The following is a 19,618-nucleotide window of genomic DNA, read 5'->3' as shown; positions in this document are numbered from 1 at the left end:
CCCCCATAGAACTTATACTCATTTTGTACTCCCATCAGGTGGTTTTTCTGTGCTTTTTCTAACAGTGTATTACCAGATTTAAAAATTTTTGCCAGTTTGCTGCTGAGTGAAAAATGGTATCTCACTGTATTTTTTCAACTTAAAAAAACTTTTTTTACCTGAAACTAATGTAATATTACATGTCAATCGTGTCTCAGAAAAAGCCCAAAATACTAGGGGGGAAAAACCTTTTTTACAGTATGTTAATACATGTAGTAAAGTGTGCAAATCTTCAGTGTACAATTCAGTGGATTTTTATACATGGCTACACCAGTGTAATCACCATGATTAAGATATAGAACATTTCCAGCACTGCACCCTAGAGCTCTCCCTATGCCTTTACCTATCAATACCAAACACCCACCCTGACCCTGAATCCACCCAGAATTAAGTACCATTCTGATTTGTAATATCATGCATTAGTTTTGCCTCTTTTTGAATTTCATATAAATGGAATCAGAGAATTTACTTCATTTTTGGCTTCTTTCTTTTTTTTTTAATTTTCACATGTTTTTATTCCATTAAAAGCGAAACAAAATCTAAATCCATACTCATAGAACAGAATACACTTATTTAAAGTTTTGACAGTGTGCAAAATTAAAGTTTGGATAATTAATCCAAACTTTAACATGAGTATTCTCTTGTAAGGTGATTTTTTTCCTTTAATAAATAATATATTAAAATATATATTATTCTGGAAGCAAATCATCTCCTAACTGTTCATCAGCAGAATCATCCTCGTTGACTCTCTTTTTGGCTGCGGTTTTGGGTCTTTCTATTTGCGGGCCAAGCGGATCCACATAGGAGGCATCTAGCTCCTTGTTACTGCTGCTCTCATTATGAGGCTTGTCTGTCCCAGGCAGGGCTCAGAGCTGGGCGTTGAGCCGCTTGCCTCTGCTACCGGAGCCACAGTTCTGGCCACTGTCACTGCCAGCGCTCTTGTCTCTCCTGCCATGGGGACCCCTGCTGCCATCCCTGCCAGACTTGATGCGCTGTTCCCTGATTTCTTTCATTTTTTCCAATCTCTTGAGTATTGTTGCATATTCTTGAACTTCTTTTAATCGAGTGTCTATGTAAAGATGTACCAAGAAACGTAGACATTCAACATTTTCTGGAAAATTTCTGTGAATATCTTTGTAAGTATCTAACGCTTTTTGGTAGTTACCACTTCTTCTAAAACAACTAGCTACCATCAGCTGCCATTTCACTTGTGTAGGCTGTATAAGAGAAGCTCTTTCAAAGTACTGAATGGCTTTTTTACAAAACTGGGTTTCAGTGTAATAGGCTGCGAACCACTTGTTGACTTCAGTGTTGGACGGGAAATACCTATATGGCTCATAGTAATATTGGGATGCTTGGGATTTATCCCCCTCAGTGTCATATAATCCTCCCAGTTTAGACAAAGCTCTGGAGTCAGTTGGAACAACACTGATCAGCTGCATTAACCATTCCATAGCTTGATTGGGATCTTCCATTAATTCGTATACACTTGCTATCTGGTAAAGGACTTGGGTGTTGTCTCTTAGGATTGCGTGAAGTTTCAGGAAGCAGTCCAAAGCTTCATCAAGCTGGTTTAGCTTCTTATAGGTAAGGCCAATATTATAAAGTGCTTTAGTACAAGAAGAATCATTTCTTAGAGCCTCATTTTAGAATTCAGCTGCCTTCTCATAATCACCATTTGCAAAAACTGTATTCCCTTTATGAGTAAGAGCTGACGAATTATATCTGTCAGAGTTCACAGCTAAATCTGCATAGCTACCGGCTTCTGCAAATTCATTTTCCAAATAATACAGGAATGAGAGGTTGGGTGCAGCTGCACTCTTCACACTACTGTCCTTTTTTTCAAACATTTTAAAGGTCTCTACAGCTTGATTAAAATGCTTTTGTCTCAGGTATGTAATTGCGTTATTTCCAGATCATTTGCCAGCTCTACATACTGAGAAGCTTTCACAACTTCAACACACCAATCATAACCTACAGCAAAAGATGTTTCAATTACAGGAGCAATGAGTTTTGCAACTGTCATGATGTATTTTTCTGCCATGTCTTTTCTTTCACATTCCATTTGCCTTAGATGATCATTTTTTATAGATTCAATCACTAAATTAGTATGTGGGTCATCACTTGGTGAAATGTATTTACCATCTTCATCAGTTTCTAATGGAACAGCAGTCAAGTTTTGGAATGTCTTCTTTTTTTCTCGATCTCCAACAGCAAAGTAACTAAGAATTAGGTTGAAGCCTGCCTTCAGATTTGGTGCCATACTCATTATGTGCTCAAATAAATTAATGGCATCTGAATACTGCCCAGGTTTTTGTGTGTGTGTTTTTTTTTTGCAGTACGCGAGCCTCTCACTGCCGTGGCCTCTCCCGCTGCAGAGCACAGGCTCCGGATGCGCAGGCTCAGCGGCCATGGCCCACAGGCCCAGCCGCTCTGCGGCACGTGGGATCCTCCCGGACTGGGACACGAACCCGTGTCCCCTGCGTCGGCAGGTGGACTCTCAACCACTGTGCCACCAGGGAAGCCCTGCCCAGTTTTAATAAATGTTAACTCCAATGTTCTACATAATTTTAATCCTCATTTCTTTATGGACACTTGGAATTTGATCTAAGGCTATTTGGTAGAATTTAATGGCTTTGGAATAATTTCTTTGCTTTAAATAAATATTTCCCATATTCACTTTCAACCGTCCTGCATTGCTAAACATCTTATTTTTCACTATAACTTGATAGGTGTTTGGTGCTTCAGCATACATTTCATTAGCTGAATATTGACTGGCCAAGTTGAAAAGAACTGATTAAGTTAAATCCAAATTGATGTTTTCTGGACTTGTAACTTGTTCTCCTTGTTTCACCAGGACTCTCTTTTCTTCCTGCATCTTTTGCCTTTTCTAAGGCCAATTTTAAGTCTCCATGACAGTTAGCAATACAGCTTTCTTCTACTGACTCATTTACTTTCTTCTCCACTTGTCTCATCTTTTCTTCTCGGCTGTCTTCGTTCCTGGCCTCCAGGGGCGGTGCAGGGCCCCACGACTGACCGAGGGGGTCGAACGCAGAGCCTCTCAAAGCTGCTTTGGTAAAACTAGCTGCCCTCACTGCTGTCATGGGTCTAGTAACTCCATCCTGAAGAGCCCCTGCATTGGTCTTCCCACTGCTGATGCCAGGGATGTCTTGGACCCATACCCAGTAGCTACAGGTCTAGCAACCGCTGTGCTTGGTATTTTAGCAGTTACGGGAGGTCTTCTGCCATGACTAGTTCTCACAGCTTGCTGAAAAGCTGTGTCATTCTCCAGTTCCTCGGTATCATAGGTTGGATTGTAGTCATTGTAGCCAGACTAAAGATCATCTTCATCTGTCTCTGGGGCGAGGTATCCATTTTGCATCATTTGTACCTCCGTGAGAGCGGGCCCGAGCTCGTGCCTCCGCAGAGCCTTGCCGGGGATTTCGGAGCTTCGCGTGAGGAACTCAGGGTCCGGGGCTTGAGGGCCGCACGCGGCTTCCGGCGGGGTGGGGGGGTGGGCACGGGCCGGGGGCAGAGCCCCTGCGCCCCGTCCCCACGGCCCCCTCGGAGGGCGGTAGGCACCCACGCCGCCCCGAGCCCTCTCCCCCCTCGCGGCGAGGGGAGCAGCGTGACCACGAGCGCGGCGGGGCCGGCGCGGCCTTTCTGGGGCTCAGCAGAGAGCTGTGCGGCTGCAGCGCTGCCACGCGCGGATCCCTTGGCTTCTTTCAACGTTTTGTGGGATTCATCCATGTTGATGTCTGTAGCGCTAGTTTGTTCTTTTTATTCCTGTTTCCAGTATTTGACTGTCATGAGTAAAATTGCTATGAATGTCATTGTAGTCTTTCGGCACACTTATATACTGTTTTCTTTTGGACATATAGCTAGGAGTAGAATTACCGGGTCATATGTTAGCTTACATTTCGCTTCAGTAACTTGCGCCAGGCTATACTGAACAGTTTTCCAAGTGGTTGAACCAGTTTACTTTCCTACTAGCAATGTATGAGAGTTCCAGTTGTTTCACATTCTCACCAGTACTTGCTATCCTCAGTCTTGTAAAATTTAGCCATCCTGGTGGTTATATAGTAGTATCTCTGTTTTTTATTTGTTCCCTGGTAACTAATGAAGTTAAAAACCTTTTCATATGCCATTTGGATGTCCTCTTTTATGACATGATCATTCAAGTCTGTTGACCATTATTTTTACTGAGGTATGGTCTTTTTTCTAATTGGTGTATAGGAGTTGTTTATTCATTCTGGTTAGGAGCCCTTTGCTGGTTATATGTATACATGTTAGTGTATGTGTAGAAGTATCTTCTCCCTATCTGTGCTTTACCTTTTCACTCTCTTAATAGGTTTTCTTTTAATAGAATTAGTTAATTTTAATGAATTCTAATACACAATTTTAAAAAATGATCAGTGCTTTTTATTTCCTATTTAAGAAATCTTTGCCTGTTCCAGGAATTGTTTTCTAGAAGCAAAATATTTGGTAGAATTATTTTCCCTCAATCACATTATGTTTGGAACAGTGCTGAAATAAGGTGATAGTTAAGAAACCTTGCCCTATGCATTGCTTTCTCAAAGGTAATAATTAACAGCAGTGGTTTTCCATATGGAAAACACTAGACAAGGTACTGAATCTGTCTGGACCACAATTTGCTCATATGTGAAATAAGGACAATGTAAAGGTTTTACCTTAAAGTGTTGTTATAAGAGTTAAATGAGATAGTCTGTGAACGTCTGTTAGCACAACATCCAACACAGAGATTAAGTACTTTGCAAGTGATAGCTATATTAGTGTTGTGTCTTACAGTTTAGAAAGCAATTTTACTGCATTTCAGGATGCGTGAATTTCAGGACAACAGGGTCATATTCATATGGTTTTACTTATGATTCTTGGTATGGCGTAAGAGGCTTTAACTCCCCCTCCCCCCGCTTCTTTCATATCAAGCCTTAGCTCTTATTATCCTCCTTATGATGTAACCATATCAAACTCCATTCTGTTTGCAAAACCTATCCTGATATGTTATCTCTCTGTGGTTTTCTACTACCTCTTATTTTATTCTTCTCTGTGTGAGGAGCTCCTTCAGTTCTACTTGAATTATAACTCTCCTATTAAGACTTTCTTGACCTTCTCATGACAGTGTCATGCTTAGTTCTGTGCTTTCTACGTACTTTATCTAGAGACTATTAACATTTGTCCATTTAATGCGACTAGGTGGGGCCTTCTTATTTTGTTTGTATTTTAAGTATATATGTTTCTTCTACTAAGCCATGAGCTTTCTAAGGGCTAGAGCTGTGTATGACTGATTTGTGGATTTTCAATGCCTGAACCAAGTCCAGAGTACTTGTATAAGTCCTTGTTGAGTATTCATGTAAGAAATGTGTGAATAGAAGTGAATGAATTTCTTTTAAACATCTTTAGGTGAAACTAAAGAGCCACTTGAAATCTCTACATTAAAACAAGATATGCATGTTTCACAAGATAGTTTAACAGCTGGAGTGGAAGAAATTAGATCTGTAGACATCATTAATATGCTGCTGAAATTTGAAATCAAAGAGGTATGTAATTTTCATCTGTTTTTGTAAAATGAGGTGGATAAATAATGGATATTTGGAATTACCTCTAATAAAGTAAACTTGTAGATTATTGATATGGATAGAAAAAGCTTACAAAGGCTGTTTGTAATTTGTATGTAGAAATGTTTAAAAATTTGAGAGTTTGCTAAAGATGAGTTATATTTGGGGGATATAATATTTACAGAGAAAATGGTAATATGCCCTGTAACAGGCTTTTCAAATGATTTTAGGACAGTTGGAATGTGGCCTGCTTTGGATTTTATATAGGGAAGGCAGGAAAGGGAAAAATGACAGAGAAATTCTTTGCAAATTTTAGAAACCATTAATAGAATAAAACACAATATGCCTACATTTAAAAAATGTTATATTACCATTACCTGCTTTCCATCTGCAGATTCTTAAGGTAAGGTTAAATGAATTTTCCTCTTCTGTGTTCACACACATAACAGATATTCATTGCATGTACTAAGTGCTAAGGATACAGAAGTAAAAGACATAAACTCTGAACTCAAACAAGAAAACAATTAAAATTTTTGTTAAATACTTCCATTAAAAATGTGCCCAGGGAGCTTGTGACAGTGATGGTAGGAAGAGGGCATCTAAGCAGTCTGAAAGAGTCAGGGAAGATAACCTGGAAGAAGTGAGATTTAGTTGAATTTTTAAAGAAGAAGAAGGTACAGTCTGAGGAAAGGAGTTTAGGAAAGGGGCTGGGACAGGGTAGAAGGAGGGACAGGCACACGCGTGTGTATGTGGGAAAGCATCGCGGATACAGGGACTTAGAAGAACTTTCTCCAAAATCCCTTCATTGTTAAATAGCTACGCAGAGGTTATGTTCTATCTTTGAGTCAAAAATAATAAACTTTTAAACAAATGAGTGCTACTTTTTTGATCTGAAATACATGTTTTGAAACTAACTTCCTTCATGCTAAACCTCCGCTGTTTTTCTGGTTAATGTTACAGTTATTGAAGATTTTTAGGCTTTGATAATTGAAACATTGATAAATGAATAATTCTATTTGCAAATGGGTTTCATTAACATATGTACATATAAAACCTGTAAGTCCTTTTTAATATTATTTGTAATACATATAATTACAGTTCCCTTCCCTTAGGGCAGTGATTAGGGTAGGGGGAAGCAATTTGCATCCTCCCCTCAAGCTGATAATTAGCATTGTCTGAAGACATTTTTGGTTGTCACTATCCAGAGAGAGAGTGGGCTACTGGCAACCAGTGGGTAGAGGCCAGTGATGCCACTAAACAGCCTACAGCGCATGGGACTACTCCCCACTGGAAAGAATTATCCAGCCCCAGATGTGCCAAGGTTGAGAAACCAAGTCAGTGGTGCCAAGGTTGAGAAACCTTGCCTTAGGAGTAGTTTAAAAATTGACTGTTTATGTCAGACTTTCAGATCTAGTCTGACACCATCCATCAGACTAGGACTTCCGGGAATTAGGCAGAACAACTTTTTTTTTTCATAACTATCTTGAAATCCATTAAAATACAGTGACAGTGCTTTAAAAGTCTGAACAAGTAAGTGGGCCTTCCAAAGTAAATAACCCTAGGTAATTTCCAGGCACAAATAGAAGTGAACATCTTTACGCTGTGTGAATATTTTGATAATATCATTCCGGATGATTATTAAATTAACTGCAGTGTATATTAGTGAAATAGTTTGTGGTAATAATGGTACCTTTTTCTAGGTCGTGATTACTTTGATGGAAAAAGCAGAAAAGAAAGGAAGGCCTTTATGTGAACTAAATGTCCTGCAGCTTGGACTGGAAGCTAGAGTTAAAGCCTACGACCTGACTGCTGAAGCTTATCTAAAAAAAATTAGTATGCAATGCTTTGAGTTCACTGGTAAGTGTGAAGTATAGTCTCTGTAAATTGTGCATGTAATAGGCAGATGGTCACTACCTTTTTATCAACATGAAGCATATTTATTAGTGTCACCATAATTATTTAGTTTAAATTTATTACATTAATATGAAGTAATTTGATAGTTAAAATTCATTATGTAGTTATTTATCATAAAGTAAGTCTATATCTAAATATTTAGCAGAAAGTAGAATATATCTAAAAGAAAAATGAGGCATATGTCTTCAGTACATAACACTTCAGTACTTATGAAAAGCAACATAACATTATAACTGTGCTCTGAGAACAATACCCAGGTATAGAACCCAGGGACCCTTTTTGAAAGGTGAGTTAATTTACTAGGAAGTAACTTTTTTTCTTTGGTTTTTTATTTATTTTAAAATTACATAAGTTTTTTATTTGTGTTTAATGACATTAATATATACTTGTGAAAAATAAAAATTAAACAACCCAGAAATATATAGAGGAAAAATTTAACATCACCTTGTAGTCTCTTCAGCCTTTCAGATTCACTTTCTAAATTGCACCAAGCCAACTTTTAAAGTTGGTATGGGTGTTTAAAGTTATAGGAACTCTATGGGGTAACTTTAAGTAAAGCAAACTTGTATTGAGAATAATCACTAGTTTAAGTATTTTATAGCTTTGTCCTTTATTATGATTTGTTCAAATAAGTAATACCAGTAGTACCAAATGTTATAGCGTTTATAATTGGCCAGTGCTGTTTTTTTTGTGTTTTTTGGAGTTTCTTTAATTTTTTTTTCAAAGCCAGCTTTATTGAGATACGATTTATATACAGTAAATTCACCCTTTTTAGCGTACAACTCTGAGTTTTTTTTTTTTACAGTGCTTCTGACATCCTTTATTCAATTCACATAGAAAAGCATGCAGTATTACTGTAAAACAGTACAGTATTAATGTAAAATGTTCAGTGCACATTAGATAAACAAGTCATTAACATACAAACCATTTTTAAAGGCCTATATGGGCATACCAAACATGTTGAGAATAATATACCTTTTCAGAATCTAAATTAAAAATTGTGCTTAGCTCACCTATTCTCACCCCCTTTACACTCTTCATGAAAAAGTTTTTTGGGGCCTACATAACAGATAATCTTTTAGCCAACTGAAACTTCTTTTTCTTAAGTAAGGAAAACAGTGCAAGCAAGAATGCTACCATGCATACGGTTTCCATGAAGAACAGTAACATGCAAACAAGAACTTTACCACTCCAAAGAAAGTTCCCCTGGGACATAAGTGGATCAAGAACTTGGCAATGAGTGCTCCTGCACCTGTATATCTGAAACGATGAAGCTACCATGTTTAGGCTCCTCCAAACACAACTGTTCCATGACTTCTTGCTAAAGTAGGCTCAATTTCTGATTTTCAACACACACAAAAAGATGAGTGAATGAAAGCTACCTGACATAAAACAAGTATTTTCATATAGAAAATGTATTCTTTCATACTAGCAACACATTTTCACAAAAACTGGACAGAACCCAATGTTAAAAATGCAAACATATACATAAAACTTAAAAAAAAAAGTAGACGAGTATTGGACTAAGGTTCGAGTGCTATTTCTCCATCATGGCCTTGAATAAAAGTTAGGCTATCACTAAACATAAATAAAAAGAGGCAGGCAAAATAATTTCCACCCTAGGAAAAGCTTTAAAGAAACTCAAGTGTCTTATGAGCAGTGTGTGGACAACACCGAAAGTTTTATTTAAAAAATCCAAGTTCTAAAGATAACTGAGGCTTCAAGAAAACAAAATATACCCAAACCAGATACGTATAATATTCATTAAAAAGAAACTCTCACCCTACCTTTTCTGGTCAAAAAGATCCCCAAATGAAAATGAAAAAGACTAAAACTCTTCAAAGTGAACAAAAGTATCCTGGGTACAGGCTAATCCACCATTCTGACTTGACACCTGACGAAAGATTATCAGTTCAAAATGGTATAGAGCTTTTATGAGCGGAAAAAACTAACTTTGAAATCTTATATTCCTCTCAGGACAAAAACATAAATGACACCTTTCTAATGAGTCAACTTTTAGTTGCTTTTGATGGGCTGGCATTGGAAAGGCTGCTCTGGATTTTTCTTTTTGTTGATTGATTCACATTTTTATTCCTCTTTTCGGGCACAAAGGAAGCAGACCAAGGAGACTGAAGGTGGTTATGAAGACCATGCATCTCTGAGGACATCTTAAACAAAGATGACCCAAACATTTGATCTTCAAATAGCCTGTGTGAACTGCTTAACAAAACACCCTGGGAAAACTCAGTCTGAAACAAACAGCTTGGGGGTTTGATTTCATTGGTTCCTGGGTTAGAACTGGGATGGAGTGAAAAATCCTCATTCATTTCCTGGTCAGATGGAGAGAGGAGAAAAAAAGAATTGGGTTTCCATTCATTTCCATTTTCTAACTGATCAGTAGTTAGAGAACCTTTAGAAAGGTTTGGTTTAGTTCTTTCTTCCAGCTTATCTGGTTCCTCAAGGAATTCACTGCCTTGAGATGACTTTGCTAAGCCATCCAAATCCAATGACTTAAAACCGTTATTACAAGGGCTCTTGCTGTTGTCTGACTCTGACATCATTGAATCCAACTCCAAGATTTTGTCAAGGTAAGCCGCATCCATTGATGCTTCGCTGGATGTTCTTGTCCGATTCATTTCAAAGGAGCGGAGAGAATTCAGTCTCTTGGATAAACATGAGCCTGATTTCTCACTCAATTTTGAAGAAATTTCTCCAACACAATTTGCTATCGTGTTCTCTTCTGAGCTTTCAAAATCCAAGCTGGGGTCATAGCTCGTGGAACAACAATCCCAAAACCCTGTCTTTGGGGAAGTAAAACATTCTGATTTCTTCTCACTTTCACTTCTATCATCTTCTGAAGAATCTTTATTACAAACATTCGGAGAATCACAAAAATCATCAAACACCAGTTTTCTGAGATGGTTTGAGTGCTTTCTGGAACCTCCCGCTTTGACCACAGAGCTCTCTCTATTTTCTGGCGTATTGAGCTGAAGGCAACTAAGGGACAAAGGAGTACAGGGAGCTGGAAGATCATAGAGTTCTTCATCTTTGTAGGATACACAATCACTTGGCTTATTACCCCATTCTCTTTCCAAATAAGTATCCATACTTGTATCTGTCACATCTAACATTATTTCCACCCGTTTGTGATATAAGTCTTTGTTCTTAGAACAATTTGGTTCTGTTTTGCTGGTGCTTTCCTGTCTGACAGAACTGCTAGAAGGTTTTGCCAGGTGTGAATTCAAGGTTGATGAGCCAAGCTGCTTTCTGGCACCATCACCTTGATTCTTGGACGCCATATCCTCCTCGGTGCCTTTGCTCCCCTTGCCATCTGTAGAAAGTGCTCTCTGGCAAATGGAATTCATAGCTTCCTTCTCATCACTTGAATTTTTTAGCTGTGTAATTTGAGATTCTAGTTCCTCTATATATTTATCACTTCGTTCCAGGGCTTTCTTGAGGCGATTGGTTTCACGTTCATACTGTTCTACTTTGGACTGAAGAGCAGCTACTGTAAACCTTCCAAACTTCTGGGGTGATCTGTTATCAACTTCAGCTTTCAGTCGTAAATTCTCCCTCACCAGGCCACCATTTTCCAATTTCAATTTTTTATTTGCCTCCTTCAACTTTTCCACATCATCTTTCACTTTTTCGTAGATTTCGCTAGCTGTTCTAAGTTTTTTCTTCCACTCTGCTACAGTTTCTGGGTCAATTTTACTTGGATTATCTGCAACTGGATGTTTGTCTTCATTTTGGTTGCCCTGCATCAAGGTTAAAGGATCCAGAATAGTCTTGATCTGTGACTCCAAGCTGAGATTTTTACTCTTAAGGTCTTCTACCTCTTTCTGTAGACAATCTATTTCATCCTCATATTCTTTGTGGAGTAATTCAAGTCTAGTTTTCCGAAGGTGCTTCCTGACTGTATGGCTCAGTATAGGTTCACTTTCACTTGTTCCTCCAATAATCTCTTTGCAAGGATTTTCAGGAGTGATGGGGACTCTGCAGGCTGGACATTGGCTATTATTCTTCAACCACAAATCGATACAAATTGAACAAAATACATGGTTGTTGACGCATATAACAGGCTGGCGTACCTTCCCCAAGCAGATGTGGCACGTGATGGGCAGAGTGAGCGACAATGTAACGTTCTGCACGGTCTGAGCCATGGCAGCGTTCAGAATCCCGCCAACACGGAAGTCCCCCAACTCTGAGTTTTGACAAACGTATATTTGTGTAACTGGCTGGTCTATTTTTAAATACATTTGAAATGTCTAAACGACTTAATAATGAATCTACCCTCTCTTTTTTCTCTTTTAGACTCTAAAGGAGAACCTCTTCACATTATTAACTCTTCTAATGTAACAGATGAACCCCTTCTGAAAATGTTATTGAAAAAGGTAGTTTCATTTCTAGGATTCTTTAATATTTGCATATATGAAATTATGTCATCCCCCTGTATATAATATCTTGGTTTTCTCCCCTAAAATTTTTCATCCTAAAACTGGTTAATTATAGTGATTTATGCAAGCATCTGACAATCCTGGATAATTTCAGTAAACTTCTGAGTTAATCCTATGTTTTTGAATAAGTAGATGTATACAAAGTTCCATTGTAATTTGAAGCAAAATCTATTATAATCTAGATACACTGACAGTTTCCCCTACCTTTAGCATTTCCTCCCAGGTAGGATAAGGAGTTCGGGTTTTTGCTTCTGTAGAATATAAGAAATGCTTATGTGGTCATGTTTTTGGCATGTTCTTCTTTGCCTTTAAGAAATATGTTTATAGTGTTTTCATAGCATACTTTGAAAAGTAAAGAATATATATATATTTTTTCAGTGTGTGAATTTTTAGTGTTTGCAACCCAGTGGCTTTATCCTCCATTATTTGTAGGCGGACAGTGATGGACCAGAATTTAAAACCATCCATGATAGTACCAAACAAAGACTTCAGGTAAATCTTTTCTAATTCACTATAAGGTTAGATTATAGTAATGATTAAATCTAGCTTCAAAGCCATCTTCAGTTGTGAGATTGTGAGCCCTAAAATTAGAATAAGCGTGGTAATAATAATAGGTTTAATTTTGTAGATAAAAGAAATGGATGGAGAGTTGAAATAAAGTTATTACAAAAGTTGATTTGATTTCCTAAAAGACTCCTTGTTTCCCAGATATAAATTAATGATTCCTTGTTGTACACAAATGAAATATTTTTTAAGGAAATTTTGTTCACTATGGTTATTTGGCGTAGTGTTGATGGAAGCATTAAACATTTGAATGAATTGGCTTTAGGATTAGGAAAAAATTAAGGGTAAGGCTAAAAGTATGGCTCAGTACAGACAGTGGTCACCATCCATTTGAGCATGCATAGTCTGTCTTGGGACCATCTGTAAGGGGACCGACCAACCTAAGGCTGATAATACTTCTTGTATCTTTACTTAAAGCCTATCAAGTTCCTTTGAGGTTAGAATTGTTGTTGGGTGTGGGAGTGGGCAGTGTTGGTTTATTGTCTGGTTAACAAAGTAATAGTGAGTTCTTTCTCAAAAAAGAAGTCCTTAGTTGAACTATTCTTGTGCTACTTGTATATGTTGAGGTTTGACATAAAAATGTTTCCATATCTGAAATCTGCCTCTCTAATTGTTCATTATCTTAGGTTTCATTTTCATCCTTAAACTTAGTTCTTCATTTGGAAGCTTTACTGTCCTTCATGGATTTTTTATCATCTGCTTTTCCATCCTCTGAACCTTCTAAGAAGGAATCGGAGCTGAAGCCACTTATGGGGGAGTCCAGAAGTATCATTGCCAAAACTGGTATTAACTTTTGAGTCATGGTTTAATACTTTCTGTCTGAACTTTAATAATCATATAATAACATGTATTTTCAAGCTAAGATAACTGTTTATCACCTTAATGTTTTAGCTGCTTTGACAGATGAGGTTGGTTTCAAAAGAAAGCAGATTTTATCCCTATGGTATAATAGAGTAATTTAGTGAGAGATTTTAAATAAGTGTTTAATATTTATCACGTATTTATATTTGATTTCACTGCCTAGCTCTTATGTAAAATAAAGTTGTATATACTTTGCATTGATGTCTCTGTAACCTTCACTCCAGTGAAAGTGAGGAAGGAAGTAATTAAAATATGAACACAATCATGCATAGTAACAAAGGCCCATTTCAGTCACTCAGTTAAAACTACCTGGTGCTCAACAGTTTTCAGCTTTGCAAAACACAAAAGGAACAATCTCATGGAAGAGACAGACTCACTTTGGTTTCTAACCAAAACTGTATTTAAGTCACATAGAGATATGGGCACATGCCACAATTTGTGCCGTGAAATATTAGACGTGGTATAGCGTGAGTGAACATGTGCCTGTTTTTAAGCCAAATATCATTTTAATTATCTTTCTTTCATGTCATATGATGTGAGTATCTAACATTTGGTAATTTAATTTTCAAACCATTACCTAGTTGTATTATATCTATATTACTGGCATCTTTAAAGTGAAAACTGTTAGTAATATTAGATCTGATACAAGGATGAGATTTTTTTTTTTCAACCAGGGAGCAGAGCAGTATTTTTGCATTAAACTAGAGTAAAAGAGTTTTACCTTCTTCATCTTTAATGTACTTGTTACATTAATATCCACGGAAATACTTACATAACATATACATACATACACACGCACATGCACACAGTTGAATAAATGAAAAAGCAATGTTTAAGCTCACAATAAACTACAATAAATAGTAATCCAAAGAAACAATCTTCTAGTTATGCCAAATAGCTATTTTTTATGGTTTGATTTTGCTACTTTAAATCTTAAAGGAAAAAAAAAACCCCTTTTATCATCTCGGTGATTAAGGACTGATGTCCCCATACTTTTACAGTTTTATAGGAAAAAGTGTTTCCTCCAGTCAAGACAAATCTCTAGGAAATTATATCTTAAATTTATCAATCAGGACCTAGACTAAAATAGATTAAGAGAATCCATTTGATTGTGATTTTTATACACGTGCACAGACACAAATACACATTATAAAATAATTTTTTGTTTTTCCTTAACTTTAGCCCTTTATGTTCATCTCTTATAGAACTTTTTTTAGGATTCTTCATGGAGAAACATAATATAATCTAGGGAAGTTGTCTCTATAGTTAATAACATGTATGTGTCATAGTTAATAATACATATTTTACTGTCATCACTATTTCAATTTTTCATGAAATATTTTCTTTGATCTAATATATGATATGAAAAGGAGTTCCAAATCAAAATTTAGCTCTAATGGAATCTTAGAATTCTAATATAGGGGGTTTCCTTTTTGCCCACAAGAAAAATTATAGTAAAGTTTCCATCTAGCAAAATTATACTTATAAGGTGCTAGTAAACGTTGCCTTTATTTTTAATTTGGATGGAAATATGCTACTTGCTGTCTGATTGACATTTAAAAATAATATTAATTATATGTAATCTTAATGGAGACCTTTTTGGTTCTTCATAGTTCATAATGTACTTTTATTTTAGTGATTTTGGGATTATTTTATGTTATATCATCTTTGCACTTTGCTAATCACTAGGATTCTATTACTTTTCAGTATCCAGCAACACTTCTCAAGATGATGTGTTTGATTTAAAGGTCATAGCTGAATTAAATGCATTTAATGTCTTTGTCTGTGATCAGAAGTATAATATTGCAGATATTAGAATACATGGTAAGTAACTTTTTCCTGGTGTAGGTATTTCTGTTTCTTTACATAGACCTTCAGGAAGAATGAGCTTGTTGCACGGTAGATTTCTCATGAGTCGTCTTTTGGTTTACTTATATTGAAGATTCTTGCAAACTTCTCAAAGATGTGCTTTGAAGTGTTAGAAGTAAATTTGGTATGATTCATGACTGATGTGATACATTCCTTATGTTTAAAAAATTTTTCAGAATAAGTCCAAGGCTTAATCTCATGTTCTGTTTGCATTTTCAGAATAATATAACTTTAAACTGAGAAATGAATATTATAACATCTCACTGAGTAAAGAAAATGTCATTATCCTGTTTCCCTTGTCTTTTGTGCTTATATAGCATCAGGAAGAGAAGTTTCTAAAAGAAATTTTGTAAGCTTTACTCATCATCAGCCTCATATAAAGATGAGTTCATATTATACCATGGGTTCTGGAGCCAGCCTGCCAAGGTTCAAATTTTGGCTCTAACACTTACTGGCTGACCTTGAGCAAATTAATTAATGTTTCCGTGCCTGAGTTCCCTCTTCTGTAAAATGGAGATAGTTATAGTAATTATTCATGGGATTGTTATGAGGGTTAAGTTTACAAATTTACATGTATTAAGAAAAGTGCCTGGTATGTACATAATAAGCAGTTAACAAGGGGTTAGAAAATCAGTTCCATTCAACAAATGTTACTGAGTATCTGTTTGTGCATAGCATGGTAATGATTTAGGTTCATTCTTGGGGCTTAGCTGTAGGCATTCTCTCATTCACTCTGAGGAGTGGTTTTAGAAATCATTCCTTTAGAAATTATGAGAATGACAAATATTTTTTTGGAGAGAAATGTTGAAAGATTGTGTTTTAGGTACAGTTTACTGTAGAAAGAATAGTATTTATTCATCAAATTATATTTAATTATAATTCCAATTCTTTAGTTTTCAGAGTAATAGTTTCATTATATAATGTTTGTAAAATAACTGTTTAACAAATGTTAGGTGTCACCATAAATGACCGATTCTGATCTTACTAATAATGCACAGGATACTTGTGTTTGGAGATCTGTGATTAATTTTCTTTGACATTTGATTTCTTTTGTTTTAAAATTTCCACAAAGTTTATGTATGAGATGCTTCTAGAACTTAAAGATATTATAATCTTTCTTAGGTATCTCATACATAGAAGTAGTTACCTTTGGGACTTCCCTGGTGGTCCAGTGGTTAAGACTTTGCACTTCCAGTGCAAGGGGCATGGGTTGTATCCCTAGTCGGGGAACTAAGATCCCACATTCCCACATGCCACTTGGTGTGGCCCAAAAAAAAAAAAAAAAAAAAGTTATTACCTTTAATATGTCTAATAGTGAGTAATTTTTATCTGTTCTCTATCTTGGTAGTATATTATTGAATTAAAAACCGCTAAATTAGTTCACTTGGATTAGGTGAAAAGTGTTGTGTTTCCCACAGGAATGGATGCCTCTATTTCTGTGAGGCCAAAGCAGACCGACATGTTTGCCAGACTTAAGGATATCATAGTTATGAATGTTGATTCGACTTCCATTCACAAAAAGGTAATTAAAAGATACGTTTCTATATTGAAATTTATTTTTGTTTTTTGGGGCTTGAGTTGCCTTTAATCATTTGTTCAGGCATTTTGTTAGGGAGTAAGCATGAATATGGTCATCATCTGCTTTCGCAGTATATATAGACTAGGTGATTTGTAAGTTATTTCTAACCAATTAAGTGATTGATATCTCCATTGATAAAACTTTTTTTATAGATATAGGAAAAAGTTATTGTCAAGTTAAATGTTTTTAACTAATTTGTTGAAGGTTGAATTTAAGTGATGCTTCTTTATATATCAAGGATTCTGTAATAAGGAAACTTATTTATAATGCAGTGATACAGCTCTTTTGATATAATAACCAGTTAATTTAATACTTTTAGGCTGTCTCTATTTTGGGAGATGAAGTCTTTAGGTTCCAAATGACTCTTTATCCAGACGCCACAGAAGGAAAGGCCTATGCTGATATGTCTAAAGTAGATGGCAAACTTACTCTCAAAGTGGGTTGTATTCAAATTGTTTATGTTCATAAATTCTTCATGTCTCTTCTGGTAAGTTTATTTTTTAAATATATTTATTTCTCATTGACACCTAAGTATCTTTGCCTATACATCTGAACCTAGGTAGTCAAAATCTTTACTAATGGGGCTGTGTGATAAAGTCCCAATTGCTGAATAGAATATTACAATTAAGGAAATCCTTTACATCATGGATAACTAAATGAATTTTTATTATCATTGTTTTGAACCTGTGAATGATCATTCTTTAACATTTCCATAGTTATATATTTTGAAAGTACTTTCTGATGTTTTAATTAGTCTTTTCAGTGTTATTTGTTTTATGAGAGACCCTTAAAAGGTACTTAGCGAAAAGAATCTTTTAAGGAGGTCATCAGGCATTTGAAGGACTAATACTGGAGCTTACAGCTTTTGATTATAATTATGATCAAGGCCATAAAATTCTTTTAATTATTTATTTCCATGTAAGTGTCATGGGCTGAAGAGTTTAATTTGCCTATGCCTCTTAGCAGGGCTGTTAATCAAAGCTTTTAAGTTATGGATTTCTACCTAAACCATCATGTTTTATTTTTCTGGAAAGTAATTTATTTGGAGGGGTGTTAGTTTAATAAACTAAATAAACCATTTACATTATTAATGGAAGAATATTGCTTCCAGTTCTTTTCTCCATTGGGAAAAATCTTTCTGCTTTTAGTTGAAATTGAGGTGAAAGATCTCGCTCTAAATAAAGAATTTTTGACTCTTATTAATGATTGCAAGATTGTAAACACTTCAGCACCTTTGCTCATGTTAGAGTACACTTAAGAAAATAACCTTTAGAAAGCGGGCAAAACCTTAGTTTCTAAAACTAAGGACTAAAACTAATAGACTTTATTCCTATGACCTAGAGGTACAGAATTAAAGCAACTTTGGGAGATGTAAAGAGTTCTCCTTTGTCTTTTTGTTTAAATTTGAATTAAGATGACAACATTCATGAGTAAAAGGTATATTTTAAAAAGTATTGTTACCAAAATTTGTCAAAAAACAAATAATTCTGAAATACATAAAGTGAAAGTTAAAGGATTCTTTCTTCCACTTGTTAATTATCACAGAGTGTATCTTTCTAGACTTTACTCCATGTACACAGTCATAAATAACGTTTCTTTTATATCACCTCTTTTATTCAGTTTTTCTTTTTTAAAGTTTTTCCTTTTAAAAATAAATCCTGTTTTGGGGGAACTCTAAATATCAGTATTTTCCAACAGAACTTCCTCAACAATTTTCAAACTGCCAAAGAAGCTTTGAGCACAGCTACAGTCCAGGCTGCAGAAAGAGCTGCTTCCAGCATGAAAGACTTGGCTGAAAAGAGCTTCCGCCTTTTGATGGATATCAATTTGAAAGCACCAGTTATTATCATTCCTCAGTCTTCAGTATCGCCTAATGCTGTTATAGCAGATCTGGGTTTAATCAAAGTTGAAAACCAATTTAGTGTAGTTTCTGTGGAACAGTATTCTCTTCCCCCAGTCATTGATAAAATGAACATCCAACTCACTCAGCTGAAGCTGTCCAGGTATAAATATATAATCCAATGGCAAATTACTTACTAGAAATAGAATTTTCATAAAATCTTTGCCAGGGGTAAAACACTCTAGTGATTTATGGTTCTTATTCCTTATTTCTTCTAATTATGAAACCTTGACTGTTGGTTTTTGGTTAGTGGTTTATAATGGTGGATCTCATAGAATCTACATTTTGTCTTACTAAATTTATAACGTTTTTTTTTCACTTTATAAAAATTTCCTATTATAAAATTATAGTTTACTCAATAATACTTAATTTAGATTTATTTTTATTTATTTTCTCTGCACATAGCTATTTTCATTTCTGTACAGAGACAAAGACTTCTTAAAATGTAATAAAATTTAAGATTTATTTCTCATTTCCAAACCTTGTCACATTTAGGAATTCTCAGTAAGATATCTAATGGATTATCAAATCCAAATGGGAAAGTGTTCGCTCTGTTGAATGCCAAGAGTAACTTATTTGGTGGTTCAAATGTTTGTTGGCAGGCAGGCTAGATATGACTGTTATAATATGCTTGTTTAACTTCTAGGTTTGGTGAGTTTTTCCCTTTGAGTTTGGAGAAGTATTAATAACATAAACCTAAGGGCTAAGTAGAGTATCACTTTCTTTGTCCTCCAGTTTTGGGAGGATGTAACATTTGTTTGTATGACGTTGGACTAGTTGCTATTAAATATCCTTGTGAAAGATAGTAAATAGTGCAATAGTCATACTTCATGAAATTTGTCTCTTTGAAATCAACATT

The 19,618-nt window shown here is 35.7% G+C and overlaps 2 protein-coding genes and 1 pseudogene across 5 annotated transcripts in view; 1 reads left to right on the top strand and 2 right to left on the bottom strand.

Annotated features, from left to right (window-relative positions):
- VPS13C (vacuolar protein sorting 13 homolog C) overlaps positions 1-19,618 on the top strand; it is a 179,721-nt gene that overhangs the window by 93,727 nt on the left and 66,376 nt on the right. For all 4 annotated transcript variants that reach the window (XM_060151212.1, XM_060151193.1, XM_060151206.1 and 1 more), the window contains 9 exons: positions 5,461-5,597; positions 7,316-7,472; positions 11,844-11,923; positions 12,419-12,478; positions 13,177-13,333; positions 15,119-15,235; positions 16,699-16,802; positions 17,179-17,346; positions 18,558-18,862. In XM_060151212.1, coding sequence (XP_060007195.1) covers positions 5,461-5,597; positions 7,316-7,472; positions 11,844-11,923; positions 12,419-12,478; positions 13,177-13,333; positions 15,119-15,235; positions 16,699-16,802; positions 17,179-17,346; positions 18,558-18,862 — 1,285 coding nt within the window. The remainder of the gene's footprint in view (positions 1-5,460; positions 5,598-7,315; positions 7,473-11,843; positions 11,924-12,418; positions 12,479-13,176; positions 13,334-15,118; positions 15,236-16,698; positions 16,803-17,178; positions 17,347-18,557; positions 18,863-19,618) is intronic.
- LOC132531601 (intraflagellar transport protein 88 homolog) lies at positions 729-3,430 on the bottom strand (annotated as a pseudogene).
- LOC132531600 (ORC ubiquitin ligase 1-like) lies at positions 8,358-11,710 on the bottom strand. Its single transcript, XM_060169523.1, has one exon. It carries the CDS (start codon positions 11,690-11,692, stop codon positions 9,539-9,541), a length of 2,154 nt encoding a protein of 717 aa, XP_060025506.1. The 5' UTR covers positions 11,693-11,710; the 3' UTR covers positions 8,358-9,538.

This window comes from Lagenorhynchus albirostris, chromosome 1 (assembly GCF_949774975.1).
Source record: "Lagenorhynchus albirostris chromosome 1, mLagAlb1.1, whole genome shotgun sequence".
Taxonomy (NCBI): domain Eukaryota; kingdom Metazoa; phylum Chordata; class Mammalia; order Artiodactyla; family Delphinidae; genus Lagenorhynchus; species Lagenorhynchus albirostris.
Note: the sequence above shows the minus strand (reverse complement) of the source record. Positions and strands in the feature narration are given on the sequence as shown.